Source organism: Hemicordylus capensis, chromosome 5, assembly GCF_027244095.1.
Source record: "Hemicordylus capensis ecotype Gifberg chromosome 5, rHemCap1.1.pri, whole genome shotgun sequence".
Lineage (NCBI taxonomy): Eukaryota > Metazoa > Chordata > Lepidosauria > Squamata > Cordylidae > Hemicordylus > Hemicordylus capensis.
In genome coordinates this window covers 118,422,049-118,442,395 of record NC_069661.1, presented here as the reverse complement: position 1 = coordinate 118,442,395, position 20,347 = coordinate 118,422,049, and the positions used below count along the sequence as shown (strand labels likewise).

Below are 20,347 nucleotides of genomic sequence, written 5' to 3'. Positions count from 1 at the left end.
GGGCTCTCTAAGGACAGACCTGTTTGCACATTAGTGACATTATTGCTTAGTGCCATATACTGGGGATGTGCAGAACATTTGTGAACAAACAAGTGTTCCAAGGTCAGAACAGAAGACCCTTAAAAAGGGAGTCCTGTTCCAAGCTCAGAATGCCCTGAGGTGGAATCTCCTGACCCTGGTCCTGCTGCCATTTTGGAATCCAAATGGTGCTCTTCTGGTCACCACATATACATGGTGGCCATCTGTGTGGTCAGCACCACCATGCAAATGGCCAGAAGAGTGCCATTTTGGAATCCAAAATAGTGGATGGAATGGTCCAGCAGTCGTTCTGTGCAGCAACCAGCTTGCTCAGTTGTTCCTTCAGATTTTGTGCATTTTGTGTTCCGTTTTGCGTTATATTATGGAAAGGCAAGCATGGCAACCAAATTCCTATATTACAGAACACACAAAAAAGTAAATTCTGTTGGCCCAATCTAGTGCTCCATGCATACTGTTTATAATATTTCCATTTGATTATATGCTGCTTCAAGGCAGCAAGCTACCTACACATAAAGATGTAAAGATTCCAGTGATGACAAACTCCCATGAGGGTGGAATTTTGCCACATTCTGTTAAATGGAGGAGGCAGGTTCAAGCACACAAAAAGATCAATGCACAGAGCTACACCATCTGTTGGAGCAAATAAATTTAGGCCTAGTTTTTCTGGGGCCATTGTTCCAGGAAAAGTACCATGGCCTCACCAAAAGCTAGGCCTAAATCTATGCAGTTAGGAACAAGAGTCAGTCTAGTACAAGTAGGTAAAATGTTGAGCCAGAAATCATTAAATCTGTCTAGGCTTCTTCACTGCAAGCATTTAAGTATGATTCACACATGAAGATGGGGGAGGCAGAAATACACTCAGGCTATGCTTCTCCTAGGCATGCCTGTTTGGAAGCTAAGGTCCACTGAAGTCAACAAAGACTTAACTCCAAGTAAGTGTAATTAAGTAAGGTGCCATACTTGTCCTTTGATATTATGCTAATTATTTCAAGTAATATTAAAATTGGACAAGTGGGTGGAAAATAGGAAAGGCGCAATTTCAAAATGCAAATATCTGCTTTGAGGCAAGTAAACCCTATTCTATTTCAGCATCTGCAATTCCTGTTGAATTCAAATAGCAATGCTGATTTTCAAACCTCTGGAAGAAAAACAGCAAGGACTAGTGGTTATCAATTTTTTTAAAATCTGTGTATCACTCCAAGGCAAAGAGATAAACAAAAAACCTGCCCTCATAACAAATCCAGCAGGTTGGGGCTCACTAAATTTCCAGTTATCATGTCATTTTTGCACTATTTATGAAAAAAAGTAGGGCATGTATAAGTGCCTCTGGCTTAAGGAAACTTATTAAGTGCCTTTATTAAACTAGATTCTACATTACACTTTGCTGCTAATTTACAATGATGCCAAACCCAGAAGCAATTCCTTAATTCAGTTCTGCTTCCTAAAAACACCCATGCACACACCACTTTCATGCCCAAATGATCTGGATGAAGGCAAAATATGAATTCACCTCTCGTCTTATTTAAAATAAGGTTCCTAAAATCCAAGTATACTAGTAAAGCCAAATATAAGGTGGAAGTGTGTGATATCAAGTTCATACACTGATATCAAATGTCTATCATACATTGAAACTAGTAATTTAGTAACTGTTTCCACTTCTGGCTGCCATGTCAGCTCTCTGGCTTCAGGGAGCAGTTCCAACTTCCCATAGAACCTAGCCTTGCTCCTTTGCAATGCCAGGTCAGTTCAGAATAAGACCAAAATCATCTATGACTTGATCATGGATGAGAGAGCCGACCTGGCTTGTATAACTGAGACCTGGATGGGGGAGACCGTCCACCATGCTGCCCAACGGACTCCCTAACTGAGCTGACAGAGCTGGTCTCGGAGTTGGTGTTGGAGTCACCCAGACTTTTAGTTCTGTGGGACTTCAATATCCATTATTAGGCTGACTTGTCTAGTGTGGCTCAGGAGTTCATAGAGCCACGACAACAATGGGCCTCTCCCAACTAGTTTCAGGACCAACTCATGTTGCTGGCCACACCCTTGATTTGGTCTTTTGTTCGGATCAGGGGAGTGTTCTGTGGGTGGGGGATCCTGTGGTTTCCCCATTGTCATGGACAGACCATTACATGGTTAAGGTTGGTTTCACAGCCACAACTCAACCCTGCAGGGATGGAGGACCTATTAAGATGGTCTGCCTGAGATGGCTGCTGGACCCAGTAAGATTCCAAAAAGCCTTGGAGGGTTTTAACGTTGGTCTTGCCAGTGATTCTGTCGATGCCCCAGTGGGAACCTGGAATAGGGAACTCACGAGGGCAGTAGACACGATTGCTCCTAAGTGTCCCTTCCAATCTGCTTTAAAAGTGGCCCCTTGGTACACAGAGGAGTTGCGGGGTCTGAAGCAGCAAGGTAGGCGACTGGAACGCAAGTGGAGGAGAACTCAATTTGAATGTGATAGGACACGGCATAGAGGCCATTTGAAGGTTTATGCAGAGACGGTGCGTGCAGCAAAAAACCAGTTCTGGTCTGCATGCATTGCTTCTGCAGGTTCGCATCCAGCAGAGCTGGCCCGGGTTGTGAGGAGTTTGAGTCAGGCTCCTTCCAATTCAGACCAATCCCCAGGGACTTTGTTTTGCTGCAAAGCTTTTAATGGGTTCGTTGCAGACAATATTTCTTGTATTCGGGCCGACTTGGACTCTGTTTCTGCAAAGTCTATTAAGGTATTGTCCAGCAATTCTTCTTGCAGTATTAGATTGGATCAGTTTTAATCTGTGATGCCTGATGATGTGACAAGCTGCTTGGGGCGGTGCGGCCTACCACTTGTTCTCTGGATCCTTGCCTGACTTGGCTGCTTCTCTCTAGCAGGGAAATTGTTGGAGATGGCTAGTTAATATGATTAACTCATCACTGAGGGAGGATAAGATGCCTCCTTGTTTGAAGGAGGCAATGATTAGATCACTTCTTAAGAAGCCTTCCCTGGATCCCTCATTGATGGATAGTTATAGGCCAGTCTCCAATCTCCCATGGTTGGGCAAGGTGATTGAAAGAGTGGTGGCTAACCAGCTCCAGGCAGTTTTGGAGGAAACCGATTATCTAGACCCATTTCAAACTGGCTTTAGAGCGTGCTATGGGGTTGAGTCTGCCTTGGTTGACCTTTACCAGGGAATCGAAGGAGGGAGTGTGACTATGTTGGTTCTTTTGGATCTCTCGACGGCGTTCGATACCATCGACCATGGTATCCTTCTGGATTGCCTGGGGGAACTGGGGATAGAAGGTACTGCTTTGCAGTGGTTCAGCTCCTATCTCTCAGGCAGATTCCAGATGGTGGTGCTTGGTGACAGTTCCTCTTTAAAACGGGAACTATTATATGGAGTTCCTCAGGGTACCATTCTGTCACCAATGCTTTTTAATATTTACATGAAACCACTGGGTGAGGTCATCAAGAGATTAGATGCAGGGTGTTATCAGTATGCTGATGACACCCAAATCTATTTCTCCTCCTCCTCCTCCTCCTCCTCATCATCATCATCATCAGGAAATGGCATTCACTTCCTAAATGCCTGCCTATGGGCAGTAATGGGCTGGATGAGGGATAACAAATTGAAGCTGAATCCAAGCAAGATGGAGGTGCTCATTGTGGAGGTTTGGAATTTAAGGGATGAGTTAGATCTTCCTGTGCTGGATGGGGTTACCCCATCTCCCCGCAGGAACAGGTACACAGCTTGGGAGTGCTCTTGGATCCAGGCCTCACCCTGGTATCTCAGGTGGAGGCTATGGCCAGGAGTGCTTTCTATAAACTTCAGTTGATTCGACAGTTGCGTCCATTCCTTGAAAAGGATGACCTCAAAACAGTGAGGCATAAGCTGGTAAGCTCCAGGCTCGACTACTGCAATGTGCTCTACGTGGGGCTGCCTTTGTATGTAGTTCGGAAACTTCAGTTAGTTCAAAATGCGGCAGCCAGACTGCTCTCTGAGGTAACCTGGAGAGACCATATTATGTCTGTCTTAAAACAGTTGCACTGGCTGCCGATATGTTTCAGGGCAGAATATAAAGTGCTTGTTATTATCTTTAAAGCTCTGAATAGCTTGTGTCCAGGCTACCTTAGAGAGTGCCTATGATCTCCATCGCTCATTGAGGTCATCTGGAGAGTCGCCACGTCTGGTGATGACACGGAACCAGGCCTTTTCTGTAGCTGCTCCTTGCCTACGGAATGCACGCCAGGCAGATATCCGCATTAGGCCCGCTGCCAGCCTTTAAGAGAGTCCTAAAAACTTACTTGTTTGGCCTGGCTTACTTGTTTGGCCTGGCCTTCCAAGGTTTGTAAAAAAAAATTTTAGTATCTTAATTAGTTTTAAATGGTTTTAAATTATTTTTAGCAGTGTGTTTTAAATTGTGTGTGTTATGTCTTTTTCAATTTGTTGTACACCGCCCAGAGCCTTTGGATGGGGTGGTTTATAAATTCAATCAATCAATCAATCAATCAATCAATAAGTAAGTAAATAAATAACATTACTACTTCATAATTTCAAAGACTATCATCTATGTCTTTCTCAGGGAATAACAGTAATGGGTTAACAATTGGCCTACTTTATATTTTGTTCTGGGTAAAGATCAGCATATTTAAATGAACTCCAATATAAATATTAAAGACTCTTGTATAGGAAGGGGTTTCAGAATGAAAAACCTGGACTTTCTGTTTATAATCCAGCCTCCCCACAAGTGGATGATTGGGTTTCTTGGTTGCACCTGGTCTCATGGAACAGTAAATTATCTATAGATATCTCAGTCCCATGAAGGAACAAGGTTCCCTGTTATGCCCACTTAGGATGATGTGCCCATTAAAGCTGTACTTGCCTAGTATCTACTAGGATACAAAAGTGACTAACTAAAGAATACTCTCAAGCTTCAATTATAAGACTTTGACAAAAACTTCAAAGTAAGGCAATTCAAACATTAAGAGTAGAACTGAGCACCTGCATTTTCAGCCCTTGCATGACTGTGATATGAGGACAGGAAGGATTAGCCTGCTAACTCAGAGGACAGAGCCAGGCTGAGGCCCAACCATCCAACTGAGAAGGAGAACAGACAGAAAAACCTGTGGCATTAGTGAGTTTTCTATCACATCCATTCTCAGGAGAACAGCAGTGCAGGGCATGCTGGCGAGACCCCTGGAGCCGGATTTCCGCCTCCCCTCTGGGGGTCTCCTCGTGAGTAGCTGCCGTGCCGCACCTACTCACGATCGGGAAGCCTGGGTTTGCAGAGCGCTCGCTCCGCAAACCTGGACTAAGGGGAGGGCTACAAAAGCGGGCTAGCCACTTGTAAGCCTGTGAGCCCGGTGGTTTACACAATCAGCAAAAAATCGGGCTAGGCTCTCCTAGCCCAATTTTTGCTGATCGTGAGAATAGCCCCATTGTGTGTTTCAACACCCATGCTCCAACACAATGACACCACAACATGAAGTAACTGGTCCTGTGTGTTACGAGGGAGGGAACTCAACTCAGGGATACTGTTATTATAGAAGCAGCCTCATGTCAAATGTAATATACAGTTCCACTCAGGTGCACATCTATCTCCCGTTCCCTCTAACAGTGCAATGCACTGCCAGCACCCATCTAGGCAAGAGAGGAAGAGGAAGCAGAGAAGGGGGCGGGGAGGCGTTTTTGAGCCCTACAGGAATTTTCTGCACACAAATTCTGCACCCACACCAAGAATGGATTGGGCTCAATGAATTTCAGTTTAAACATTTAGCAGTTCAACAATATGCTTACATCAGCCGTGATGTCATTGAATTTTGTTATAAAAGCATGCTTCACAATGTCCACTGCAATTTCTGATGCAATCACCATACACACATCCGGAAACAATACCCAGAGATGGTCTGTAAGTATAGGAAATATGTTTAAAATACAAAATTAATATGGTACAAAATCCAATGTCGGGGGAAAAGTATGTGTGTACGATTTGGCACAAGTCAAAACTTGGAACTGTAAAGGTTTATAACAATGGACTGCCAGCACCCAATGAACATACTTTTACCACCACCTGAACAGCCATAATCCAAGAGGGTCTATCACACCAATATAGCTTTCCACTTTTAAAATTTTTTTACATGCACAAACTATTATAGAATGGGGGCGGAGGGAGAAACCCTGTGCACATGAGATTCTGGACTGTGGTTGACATATATAAGTCAATCTACAGAACGATTGTGTACACAAAGAGAACATTTGTCCAGTTCTGTAGAACACAAAACTGTAGAACACAATTTTGACTCTCCTACCCCACTCAAGTGTTCATCTGTACACATACTAAACATTCACACAGATGAACAAAATTCATGGATGAATGGTGTGGAAATATCTGGACACCCAACCAGGATGTTGGATAGCCAACAATTTTCTCCATCACTCCAGAAGCCATGACAACAAACGGGTCTCATTAGGTTGGGCTTAGCTCTGCAGTATCAGTGCTATACCTCTGCAGGGGTGTTTCTCAACCCTTGAAAAGCCCAAGCACTCTCATTACGGGACATACTGTACAGAAAGATACAAGAGTGCTCGCTCTTAAACAACTGTTGCATCCAGATGCCATCTGAAGATTTAACTAGATGCAACAGTAGCATCACCCACATACTAGAAACACAGTCCTGCCAAACAGATATAAGGAGGGTCACATTTTAAAGTGGAGAAGGGTAAGAAAAGGCTGAATCTTATCCCCGTCTGTGTTTCACCCCACACCACCATCTTGGATTTGGAAACACTGCCTCAGCCAGTTTTCTCCCTATATGGACTTGTTTGGAGCTTGGCTAAGAGAACGGGAATTAGAGGGACAGTCAGCACCTACTTCTTCCCACCCCATGAAATCCTCACTCTGTCTTGTGGCACCTATGCTCTACAATGCAGGTCTTCCAGTGGAAGAAGTGCAACTTACTTTGCTAAGGGAAACTAAGAAATAAGGTTTCTGTTGGTGTTTCACTTGAACTGCACAGCCATTGCAACATCTGTTTTCTATACGCCTGGACAAATCTATTTGCTATCATCAAAATAATATTTATTCAGTGTATTTTATTTTTTAAAAAAACCTATTTTAGCAGGATGTTATGCTGCTACTAGACTAACTCTGGAGTTTCTCTAAAAGGACAGTAGTTGGCATGTCAGGTTCAGAAATACAAATGATAACAGAGCCTAATTTGTTAATATGTTTCATTCCATAAGATTGACTATATAACATGGTTTAGCATGAATTAAAACAATTAAATAATGATTACATCAAAATCAAACATAATTCAAATTAAATACTGTGGCACACTCTGATAATCAGGACCATGCAATGGATAGTTATTAAAAGAAATAATGAAGTGATCAACTCCTGAATTAAAACTGGCACAGCTAAATTATGTGCATGTCTCTAACAGTCATTTCTGCATTTCTTGCCTGGAAGCAGATCTTACCTGGATTCCATGAAAACTGTTCCATGTTTCTTAGACAAACTATCAACAGCAGCACATAGTTGGTGAATCTCTCCTTGATATCTGAAAAGAATAATCAACTTTTTAATTTGCTTAGGAGGCCTGAACATGTGATCTTTTCAATAAGAGGTCATTACTACTGTGATAAACAGTAGCCATGCACACAGTCATTTTATAGTGGCTAATGTCACAGAAGATAACATCCCACTGGCAGTTGTTTATATGCTTTCCCCTTGTCAGCAGTACAAGAGCACCTCTGGTAATAGACACTTTAACTGTCCTGCTGCTCAGTTCTGCTAATGACCTCCACAATGTTTTGTTGATACCAAACAATCTCCCTTCCATTTTGGACTTCCACTTTCAACCTGAGTGAGTGTTGAAGAACAGATGTTTGGGAGAGAGAAGGAAGCAGGCCTCTACTTGGACCAAAACAACAGAGTCATGCAAAGCCTTTGACAAATGGACTAATTAGTAGCACTTACTAAGTTAGCAGCCCACATAAATATACATACCACTGTTTGACATCTGAAACAGATTGTTCTTCTCAAACTTTTTGAAAACACTTCCTTTTATTTCAACAAACTGCAATTTAAAAAAAGCAGGATTTCCAACTTCAAGATTTTTTTCAAAATAAGTCTAATTTAAAAGACATTTTCTACAAACATCAAATTCAACTTAGTTAATAGAAAGGAAAATATTGTCACAACATAACAGCTTCTTTGAAAGATACAGAGCACATAACATTTTCTTAAACCCAGTAAGGCAAGTATTAAATTCATCCAACACTTACATTGTTAGACATCATGATAGTAAGAAGTGATTTATTGTGGGAGTTGAATGCTACATTGAGCGTCGTTGCTTGGACCATAATAAGGATAGCATGCAAAACTGTAGTCAAATGAGTTAAGGAAAAGGCTACTGGAAGAAAATATTAGTTTGCTATGTATATTCTCCTATATTTTAAGATACCCTATTCTCTTAGACAACACAGACTTTCAAATTCTGCTATACTATGCAGTAACTCTTAAAGTTTTTCTTAACTATTTTGTTAAAGCATGTAAGTACATTACTCTAGTTCACTCCATTAGCCCAACTGTTTCAAGAGACAATTGAATGGTTTCTACAGTGGGGTGGGGGAAGAGAAACACACACTTGTGTATGTGCATCACCATAATGCTACAAAAATGACAACAGTTATCTTTACATTAGTTATGTTTCTGAACCAATTTCATTTTAGCATTAGTCCAATGCAACATGGCATCCTCCTCACCCCCACATTAGCTTATTTTGACAGCGATGTATGCTTACTCTACATACTATGTGCAGCTTCTGAACAGTCTACTTCTAGGTCTGAAAAAGAACTCGGTACAGTCTGAAAGAAAATATATGGTAGGAAAATTCGGGGGTGAGGGTGGGGGCTAACATAATTGCTTCACATAGTTACAAATTAGCTAGCGTTTTCAGACTTGTTTTGACTGCGGTTGGCAAAAATATTTATAGCTGCTTTGCACAGATAAGTACTTCCAGCAAAGCTATTGGGATGACAGCAACTGAAACAGCATAACAATAAAGAAGAGCTAACAATACAGACTAGAAAAGGTGTGAAATCGCTTAAAGCTGGTACATAGAGTCAGTTCCCTCAACTCATGAGCAACTGCAGCCCCTCTTTGGAAAATGTAATGCTGCATGGGGCAACATTAGTGTTTATCAGTCTTTAAATGAACTTGGTTGCCAGCAATTTTTACAATCATGGAAGTGCTTCTTTAGGATTTATTTATTTTAATAAATTTCTACTTTGCTTTTCCATGCTGACAGAAGCATGAGATTTCTTACAGTGAATAAAGCACAATTAAAGACACCACAATATCAAAAATGCAAACTAATAAAACCAATGGATTTGTTTACACAGCCACCAGAAAATAAGGAAAAGAGAACTGGAGGTTCATGTTGAGCATGCATTCCCGGCACAATCTAGTACTTCTGCCCCTTTCAGTGATGTCTGAACCTGCCAATAAAAGACGGAGAATGTCAGGTTCTCTCTGGCACTCGACACTCTCCACCTAACTTCAAGCACTGGTCACAGATGCTGGGCAGCAGAGAGAACCTGACACTGGCGGGTGCAGATGTGATGGCAGAAGTATCGGCTCATGTTGGAAGTGCGAATTCACCAGGAACCCTCTTCCTTACTTTCTAGTGGTCATGTGAACCCATCCTATATACAGTCATAATGATATGTGATTAAATGTTACCCCGCAGAATGAAGAAAAAGATATATAGACAACATTAACATGTAAAGTTTTCAATTTGAACCAGAAGTGTTTACAGTATCTATTAAAAGTAATTTAAACATTTGTATACAGAAGCTTCCTTCATAAGCATAATTAATGTACATTTAGAGCAACCTTGAAAATATCTTATTCAATGGCAAATAGTAATTCTCTATGGGCAGCCAGGCATTTCAGCTTTACAAAAGTTAGATTTTTTTTAAAAAGGCCACAAATGATTAACATACATGTGGATACGCAGGCCAGTAAACTGTTTGGGGGACCAGTAATTTCTGTAGGCTGTTCTGCAAGGCTGATATAGAAGTTACTTGCTAAACTGTACATATTAGGAAGGACATTAACTACACTGAAAAATAACTGCCTTTAATATAAGTAAAACCAGATAAAAGCTTTTCAATCTACTTGAGAAGGGGAGAATTTACTGACACTATTTCAGATGTAAAGCACATGAAGTAGGTTTGTAGTTTGTTTCTTAAAAACAATCAGTTTGAGGATTTTATTCATTATTTTATCATGTACAGAGATGAAAAAGAAATGCTAATTCCAAGACTGAAGGATACAGACATACAGCACCGCCATGAAAAAGTGGGGAATCACACCTATGTGTGCCCTTTTTCTCTCCTTTGGTTCTGTAGCTGTCCAATAAAGAGCATCCAAGATATCTTGACCAAAAGATGAAAACAGACGATCAGCTACCTAGAGAAAGAGAGAAAGAAGATTAAATTTGTACCAGAAAACGTGGTTCTCTCTTTTACTGGCAGCAAGCTTGCAAATATAATACAAGTAGGAAAGTCAAGATTGCCCCACATTAGCACAATAATATCAACAAATATGATCCTTGATATTAATGGGAAAATTAACGCCTGTAATTTGGACTCTTATAAATGATTTGTATCCACTCATCTCATTCATAAATGAACCATTATCCAAACCTTTGTTATTTAGGTCAGATACAATTACAATGTAGGACCAATGTGGCTTTATAATTACGTTTCAAATGAAGTCCCATTATACTATTATACTGATTCTACATCTTTCCCACCATACTGATGATGTTGTATATGTGCACGATGCTCCTTTCTTTTAAAAAGTGTATGAAAATATTTCTTTAATAATAACAGTTTAATGAGGGGGGAAATGGCCAGTACAAGGCTATTTAAAGTTCTGAATTACTACTACATTAGTAAAATACATTTTCTTAACATGACACCATCTAAGATGAAAAGGACTGATCAAAACATGAGTTATCATTTAAAGCAGCAGTTTTCAAGCTTTCAATTTCCAGGGATCTTTTCCCACATCCTGCACTGAAGAACCCTGCTGCACATCTGCCATAGAATTCTTGTGTGTTGCAGAAGATTTTAGGATGTGTTCCAGAGAACACACTCTATGAGGAGCACCAGCAAGACCAAATGGACTTTAGTACTGTCCTGTGTGAACTAAGAGTCCAACCCAGAACACTGTCAGCATTGTGGGTCTGCCCTGCAGGGGAAGAACAGTAGTGAAAGACAAAATGTCTTGACAGAGATGCTTTTCTCTGACATATGAAAATCCAGGAGTCTTTCAAAAGTAACCACAGGGTCCACTCTAGTCTGAAACCACCAATATAAAATATAGAAATATTTGTGTTAGGGGCTGCACATGGATTGGTCTGTGGGTTGGCCCAAATTCACAAAGGCTTAACCGTATGCGTGGAGGCCAGATGAGTGCTGCTGTGGCCACACGAGGGTTTCTGGGGGGAGCACAGCTGTGGAACGGCCAGTAAGGACGTGCTTATTTTCTTTTAAAAGTGCCACTTGTTACCCCTCTTGCTGGCCCTTGAACCGTTCAACTGGTTCGCAGTTGGGCCAAACTAGTTCACAGAGCAGCAGGCTGGTCCGAATTTGGACTGCAGTCTGCACACACCACTAATTTTTGTGCCTTCAAACGAGTACTTTCTTTAGCTTGACCTATTGTTCACAAGACCAAGTTATAAAGCAAGAACAGCAACATACATTACTGTATAACTTAATTGTACATTGTAGGGGTGCACACAGAATGGGTTTCGTATTCTGTTCCAAGCTCGAAATGTAACACAAAATGGCCCAAATGTTCGGACTAGAACATTGGGGCGACCTAGTGTTCCGGTCAAAATATTTTGGGCCATTTTGCATTCCATTCTGAGCTTAGAATGGAAGACAAAATCCATTTTGCAAACACTCAAGCCGGTGATTCCACAGAATGAGCCCATTCCATTTGGAATCGGAGCTCTCTTACAGGTACCTTTAACATTAAAGTAATAACAGGTCTTCTTAGTTACAAGCAGTAATGCAGTGGGCCGGCACTGAAAGCTGCCACTGCAGCACCCTGACTGGCATCCCGCATGGCAATGGTGCATCTCCGGAGTTCACCTGTCCTCTACAGTTCACTCGACTTCTGAGCATGCGCAGAAGACAGGTGAATTTCGGAGATGTGCTGCCACCGCCGTGTTGGATGCCGGCCGGAGCATCACATCAGCAGCTTGCAGTGCTGGCCTACCACGTTACCGCTGGCAACTAAAAAGAGTTTGATGACTTTAATGTTAAAGGTACCTGTAAGAGAGCTTTGATTACTGTAACTTAAAGGAATATGTAAGCAGTTGGATTTAATGTTAAGTGTACCTCTCGCCACTCCTCAGGGCCACCCTCTCACTCTCCTAATTTTTTTTAATTTTAAGCTGGAACACTCCGAATGTTCTGAACAGAACGGGCTTGTTCTGTTCCGAGCTTGGAATACTCAAAAGGGCCCGTTTCAAGCTTGGAATGTTCCGACTCAGAACGTTTTGCACATCTCTAGTGCACTGTCACTGGCTGAACTGTCACATAATTTTCACAACTCCTGCAGCTATGGAAGAGGAATAACCAGCTGGACTGTTGATACAGTGCAGGTACGGCAACAGATCTGCATCACCAAGTTGTCACTGAGCAAATCCTCTCAAATACGTGTAGGCCTAGCAAACGCTGTGAGCTATATAGAGGAAAGGAGTGGGGAGGAGGTGGTAAAGGAGACATCCGAAGAAGGGAACATAGGAAAGACAGTGTACTGCCATGGAGAGGCCTGAGGAAAGAGGTAGAAAAAGTGAAAATGACAAGTGGCTGGGAAGTAAAGAGACTTGTGGAGTGGAAAGTCAAGGAAGCACAGAAACCCATAAGGAGATATTATATTGCACATACTGACTTGGCAATGACACAGCCAAATACTGGATTCCAACATTCTTGACAAAATCTATGATTGCACTATATACAATCAGTGTTCCCTCAGTGCATGTGCTGCTCACAAGTTTTTTTATGTCCACTCAGTTAATTTTAGATCCCACTCAGGTTGAATTAGGAATGCCCCACTCTGAAAGCATGTGCACACACACTGTCTTGATACTGCCGTCCAGAACAAAATTCATTCCACATACCAATGGAAAAAATTAGAGAGAACACTGTGTACAATGGCTAGCATATTGCATATAACAAAGCAAGGTCAATCTGTTAAGACAACTTTTCAATATCGGCTGAATGAAGACTACTGAACTCAAGATGCTGGCTGACACTCCAAACTAAGAGTTGTACAAAGGGAATGCTTTTGTTAATGCACTGAAGGAAGGGAAGACTGTATACAATTCCTACATATTTTTGGGAAGCACATGTGCTGCCGGGGGTGGGTGGGTGGGTGAGGGGATTGTATTGCCCACATGCACATCTTAGTTTGGATGTACGTCACTGAATAAACAGAACAAACCAATTTATAGGAACATAGGAAGCTGCCATATAATGAGTCAGACCATTGGTCTATCTAGCTCAGTATTGCCTTCACAGACTGGCAGCGGCTTCTCCAAGGTTGCAGGCAGGAATCTCTCTCAGCCCTATCTTGGAGAAGCCAGGGAGGGAACTGGAAACCTTCTGCTCTTCCCAGAGCGGCTCCATCCCGAGGGGAATCTCTTACAGTGCTCAAACATCAAGTCTCCCATTCATATGCAACCAGGGTAGACCCTGCTTAGCTAAGGGGACAAGTCATGCTTGCTACCACAAGACCAGCTCTCCTCTCCTATGTTAACCTTACCACTTGTTTCTACTTCCAGTACATTGGAAACATAGCAATACTGTATAGTTCGTGAGCAGGCCTTGAAAAAATTGCTGTGTATCTAGGAGCCAGACAACGGACACTTGAAAGAGTACCAGACTTAGTAACAGACATTGTGGAGGGGAAGGGTAAATGGGCTTCTCTTTATCTTCTTTACAAGCAACATACCTGGAACAGAAATAGGGCTGCCTGGGACAAGCAAAGGCTTTATTGCCTCTAATTACCCGAGGTTGGACTACTGCAATGCGCTCCATGTAGGGCTGCCTTGTATGTAGTTTGGAACTTCAGTAGTTCAAAATGCGGAAGCCAGATTGGTCTCTATGGTATCTTGAAGAGACATTATGCCTGTTCTCAAACTGTTGTACTGGCTGCCGATACGTTTCAGGGCAAAGTACAAAGTGCTGGTTACTACCTTTAAAGTGATGAATGGCTTAGGTCTGTAGTACCTGAGAGCGCGCCTTTCTCTACAAGATCCCCACCGCTCACTGAGATCTTCAGGAGGGGTCTGTCTTTGGGTGCCACCAGTTCATCTGGTGGTGACCTGGGATAGGGCCTTCTCTGTTGCCCCTAGGTTGTGGGATGTGCTCTCTCCAGATATGAGGGGAATATCTTCCTTAAAGACCCATCTTTTTAGCCTGGTTTTTAATGATAATCAGTTTTAATTGCCACTGAAATCTGCTTTTAATTGGTTTCTGATTTTAATTATGTATTTCTGATTGTAATGTAAACTGCCCTGAGGAACTTTAGGAAGAGAAGTATATCAAATAAAACAAACAAATAAAATCCTAGTCTAGGCACCAGTTAAATGTCTTGGTGCCATGGCTCCCTGCCACCTGCTACTTGTCAAGCCCAATTAGTAGTATATGCCACAGCATTAAAATAACACTGAGCAGTCTTTAGCACAGTCAAACCGTATTATGGTAGGACAAGTCAACCTATTTGGTAAATATTGCCAATTTTTTATCTATAATATTTTTATACTGTCTGAGATGTACATTTCTAGGCAGTAAACAAAATTTAAAGCACAATATAAATGAGTAAAAACTGATTAAAATTCCACAAAACACAATAAAACAATCTAATAAAACAGGTTATTAAAAGTAATTCCAGTTAAAAGCCTGCAAAAACAGGCGAGTCTGGAGGGTCTTCCTGAAAACAAACAGAGAAGGAAATGCTCTTATTTCAACAGGGGGATTTTCCAAAGCCCCGGGGCAGTCACAGAGAAAGCCCAGTTTCGAGTCGCCACCAAACAAGCCAGCAGCAACCGTAACCCGACCTCTATTAACAATGTTGGTGATAGCAATAGCACTTACATTTATATACCGCCCTATAGCTGGAAGCTCTCTAAGCGGTTTACAATGATTTAGCATATTGCCCCCAACATTCTGGGTACTCATTTTACCGACCTCGGAAGGATGGAAGGCTGAGTCAACCTTGAGCCCCTGGTCAGGATCGAACTTGTAACCTTCTGGTTACAGGGCAGCAGTTTTACCACTACGCCACCAGGGGCTCTTTATTATACGCCACCAGGGGCTCTTTGATAACAAATTAAGGGGAAAATGTCTATTCAAAAAATTGTGAGAATATTTGCTTTGCATTAAGGTGCACTTGATTTAACTGTATTCACATTATACATTTCTATCCCTGTAGCAATCGGCCCTCCCTTACCCTAAAGAGTGAACCGGAAGTAAACCCTGTCCTGGCTGACAGGCTAGGGAACAGCCACTCAGCACATGGTGGGCAGGACCTAGAGGGCCTTGCAGCAGGAAGAGAAGTGTGTCTTTGTTCTCAGAAGGAGCAAGGTGAAAGATGAGAGAGGACGGGTGGAAGGCTTAGTGAGGAGGGATGGAATCTTGCTGCCTCATGGTCAACAGCTAACCTGGAGAATTCTCTTATGGAAGGACATTTGAAGATTCTTGAGAGATAGGATTGCAGGAAGCTTGAATTCTCTCCTGGGGTTTGGGGTGAGTTCAAAGGGGGAAGGAAGCCAGGGCTCTTGGCTTTCGAAAGGTTTAGCCAGGGAACAGTGTGTTAGAGTGTGTTAAATTACTTTCTTTTGGTGTGCTTTGCAAATCCTTACAATAGTTCTAAGTTTGTTTATCTGTAATGTAAGAAATGCTAAGCCTGTGCCCAAGTCCATCCAGGGTGTTGCAACAGTTTCTGTAACCTAAGGGGGCTTTTAAAGGTTCCTATATCCCTGTTCCTTGCAACTGGGGTGCTTTTTGAAGAATTCTTGCAGCTATTAAATGTTTCTTTTATCTGTTACTAGAAGCTGAGAAAGCCTCAAAAGGAAGCAGTCTGTAGTATTTTAAATAAAGCTTTTCTCTTTTTGTTCTTTGCATTTTACCTGCCTCTGAGTGGATTTTTAACTCAGGAAAAGGGGTGCAACACATGTCTCAATTGTAATTGCTCAGCAACCCTACCAGGTTTTCTCATCATGTGTAGGCTTCCACATGGAGGTTTTTGTGTACTTTTCCAATAGTAAAGAGAATAAGAGTTCCCTGGAATTTTGCCCACACCAGGGCGGGCGGGCAGGGGGATTAAACCCTGTTAAGAGTGGGTGTGGTGGCAGCGATTGAGCTACTAAAGGAATGGTTTAAGTTTAAAGTAACAGCCTTTGTGGGTGAAAGCAAGAGAGAGGATGATCCAGCATTTTTCTTCCCCTCACGTGGGCTTGCTTTCAGACAAAGCCTGGGGCTGAAATCCACTACAATCCCTAATGGATATGAAAAAGGATATCTGTTACGTAAATGGTCAGAATCTAAAAAGGGAAATTATTTCATATCTAATTATGTTACAGATAACTTCATCACTTTGCAAATTTGGGTGTTAGCAATATAAGGACTCTTGGTCATGTCAGCCAGCTGGAATACGGAGCTGATGGGAGGGATTGTCATAGTTGTCAGCATGCCAGAAAGTCTTCCCTGAAAATGAAATATTAGACAATGTGCATTATTAAGACATTTATTATTAAATGGATATCAAGAACTTCTCTGATGCAACAAATATTTGTGAATTTGGAACAACGTGTGCAAGCAACCAAGCTTCAGCAGTACTATTAGAAGAAAGACTTTTCTAATCTAAGTATTACGAAATGATAACTGTGACTGTCATTTGTCAGAGGTCTGGATTCTAACTTAGCATGAACAGAAGCTCCTTCTGTTAAGTGGAGGAGCTATGCCCACAGGACTCTTTCTGTGAGTGCAACTCTCCTTTGGTTAACAGGAGCTTCTGTTCATAGAGCACTAAGATAGGATCTAACCCATAATCTCTAGGGCCCAGGACACATATTCACTGGACCTCATGTCATAGGAGGTGTGATTTTGCTAGCAGACTCACAACCAAGTAGAAACATTGGTTAAATCAAGTGGCATAGAAACATTGGTTAAATCAAGTGGCATCTCCATGGGGGTAGGATGGACCCACTGATTTGATTCACTTTCACTTCATGTGGAGGCACTATTGGAACTGGACATCATTTTCTCTAGGCCTAGCTTACCAAAGGAACTGCAACTTCCTCTTCTGAACTCTTTAACGCTGCCATTCTGCATATTCATGCATACTTTCATAGCTTTTTTTTTGATGGCTCTTATTGCTTGCCTATTCAGTTAAGGTTTGTTGCAGAAAACACTCAATATAATGTGGTTTTTTTTTAAGGACAAAATTGCCAACGTCCTCTAGTTCCTTCCAAGTGAAATGCTCCAACATGCACTGTATTAGCACCAACAATTTCACTATAATACCCTTATGGAATATTGTGTGGAGTTTTTATTTTTTATTTTAAAGCATCTCTTAGTATATCTGGCTTTGTATTTTACCAGCATTCTAAAATGTTTAAACACCACACAATATTGCACCTCTCTTTAAACTGGACTTACCTAAACCCTACATTCCGGCTCCAGGCTCCAGAAGAATTCCATGATGGCGGCTGTGTCACCAGCATTATATACATCGGGAGTTCATAAAGGAGCAGGAGCCGGTGGGTATAAATCTAAAAACAAAGAGAAAAATGTCATTTTAAACTGTGTTGAATGTTTCATCCAGATTTCCTTTGGGGGAGTTCAGCAAATGAACCACACAACCTACTTTTCCTGTGCAAATTATTTGAAAGATCCAGAAAGAGCCTATTGGGAGGAAAAATATGGATGTTACATTTCTAAATGTTGGAGGGGAAAAAATCTTTGGATACTCAATATGCACTGATGGAAGAATAAGGTTGTCGGACTTTTCTGTTTGTGTGTGTGTGTGTGGGGGGGGAATAGGAAAAACAAAATTAGTCTCCTCCTTGGTATTTAGTGCCAATGTTTAAGAACACCTTTAAGAAAAAAAGACTTAATAGTACTGTGAATGGTAAAGGCTTGTGCTGCATAATTTAATACACCTCTATAATGTCTCCTTGTAGTCACCCCCTGCATGCAGACACAGTGGGCAACATTCAAACTAAATTAGCTATGAGTAAGCCTCACTGAAATTAATGAGACTTTAATCATGACTGACTTGTCTCTCTGGCTTTAATGATGCTTAGTAAAAACTAACTAGCCCAGATATTGCCCAGTAAGCTGTACACGCAATTTTTATTACACGCACATGGGTGACAATGTGTTAACCAGCCCAAAGAAAACAAAAAAGAATGATGTATCCTTCATTACTGAAAAGTGATTTTGACTGTAAATGATAGCAAGCAGCAACCTCCCCGCCCCTGCAAAAAAAAAAAGAAAAAAAAGAAGAGAAAATGAAGATGGTCCAGTTTAAAAGAAAAAAAGACACCTAATTGTAGGCTACTTTTGTGGGGTAGTCTCAGCTGATTATTGTAATCTACAGGTATGACTGCACTGGCATGTGAAACTTGCAACGTATAAAATAAACTCCTCTGAAAATGAAAATGTCTACAGGTCTTTTTGTACTTTCTCAAAGTACAAAATTATGGTTTTAGGCAAGACGCTCCCCCCAATTCTGCAACTATTAAAGCTATGAACGCTTCAAGACATGGCACAGAGCACCCACATGAACCTGCCAAAACACTGAGATCATCTTCAGAGGTCCTTCTCCAGATGTCACTGGAGAGGTGAGGTACAGTAGGTGGTGACTGAGCAAAGAGGTTCTCAGTGGTGACACCCTGAGAAATTCTCTCCCCAGAGAGACTCACCCATGTTTTACTTATATCTTTCTGATGTGGAACAGAGACATTTTTCTTTGCCCAGATCTTTCAATTTGAAATACAGTACATTTCGTGCTGATGATCTTTAGGCTATGCTGTTGTTTTAGTCATCTTATTATTTTGTATTTGTATTGTTTTAACTATGGGTAGCGCTCACAGCTGTCTTTAGTCTGCAGCCATTAGTCTTGTGAATGTTATCCTAAATACCGATAGCCAATCTGGACAAAATATCCTGAAGGACAGGATAATAAATAGAAACAGAGAGTTGAAAATAAATATTTCATTTAAAAACAGATCTTTATGTTGATTGCTTCACAACTGATTTGTTGTTAGCTTGACGTCATACCAGATATGTAAATAAACTTAACATATATACTTCCCTTCAAAGATCTGCAATACTTACCTAGGAAGCTATAATTATTGTTGGTTGGGATCCAAAGAACTATGCAACTAGTTGTGCATACTAAAGGGGACTTTGGGCCATTATTTCTCAAACACAGAGAGTTAAATGTGTTGAATTGGACAGGAGACCCGAACAGATTTCTATACTCAGTGATGGAACTCACTGTTTGACCTTGGAACAATCACAAACTCTCAGCCGAAACTCTCAGCCTAAACTACCTCACAGGGTTGGTGTGAGGATAAGATTGGATAATTTCTATGTATGTCTTCCTGAGCCTATGAGAAAAGGGCAGGTTGCACATTAATTATAATAGCAATAGCAAACCAGTTTTGAAGATGAGGTTCTAAAAAACAACTTGTTTTCTGACATTGGGGGTGCTGGTCTGCCATCATAGAAAGAGAGTCAGAAACTCTACAGGGCATGCCCAAACCCTTGGCTACACCTGAAATAGCTCCAAGAATCCCTGCCACTATTTAGAATACTCCTAGGAATGTATTTATTAACTGGGTCAATATCTATCAAGTTGCAATTTGAGACCTTTTGTTTTTCTATGAATTTGGCTACGACAAACACTAAAATAAACTTTAATACTAAAAAGGGTGAAACAGATATATGTATCACTTTTAAGTATTGTAATGTATGGAAGCTTATTCCCTAACATGACAGAAAAGACAGAGTATTTCAAAGCACAAAAGCCTTTACCACTGTTAATATCAATGTCTGATATTTATTGTTTACATTTAGATCCTGCCCTTCATCCTGGATGAACAAATAATACAAGTCACAATATTTCATTTTTTAAAAATCAATATACACAACTACAACTAACTAAAAAGAAATCAGAGGACACCTATTCATCGGCCAAGGCCTGAATTAAAAAGGGCAGCCTTCAGTTTCCTCTA

At 41.2% G+C, this 20,347-nt stretch overlaps 1 protein-coding gene across 4 annotated transcripts in view; it reads right to left on the bottom strand.

The window, feature by feature from the left end:
- TAPT1 (transmembrane anterior posterior transformation 1) overlaps positions 1-20,347 on the bottom strand; it is a 95,910-nt gene that overhangs the window by 10,922 nt on the left and 64,641 nt on the right. For all 4 annotated transcript variants that reach the window (XM_053254967.1, XM_053254965.1, XM_053254966.1 and 1 more), the window contains 5 exons: positions 10,356-10,491; positions 8,301-8,398; positions 8,023-8,092; positions 7,493-7,573; positions 5,811-5,920 (listed from right to left, as the gene is read on the bottom strand). In XM_053254967.1, coding sequence (XP_053110942.1) covers positions 5,811-5,920; positions 7,493-7,573; positions 8,023-8,092; positions 8,301-8,398; positions 10,356-10,491 — 495 coding nt within the window. The remainder of the gene's footprint in view (positions 1-5,810; positions 5,921-7,492; positions 7,574-8,022; positions 8,093-8,300; positions 8,399-10,355; positions 10,492-20,347) is intronic.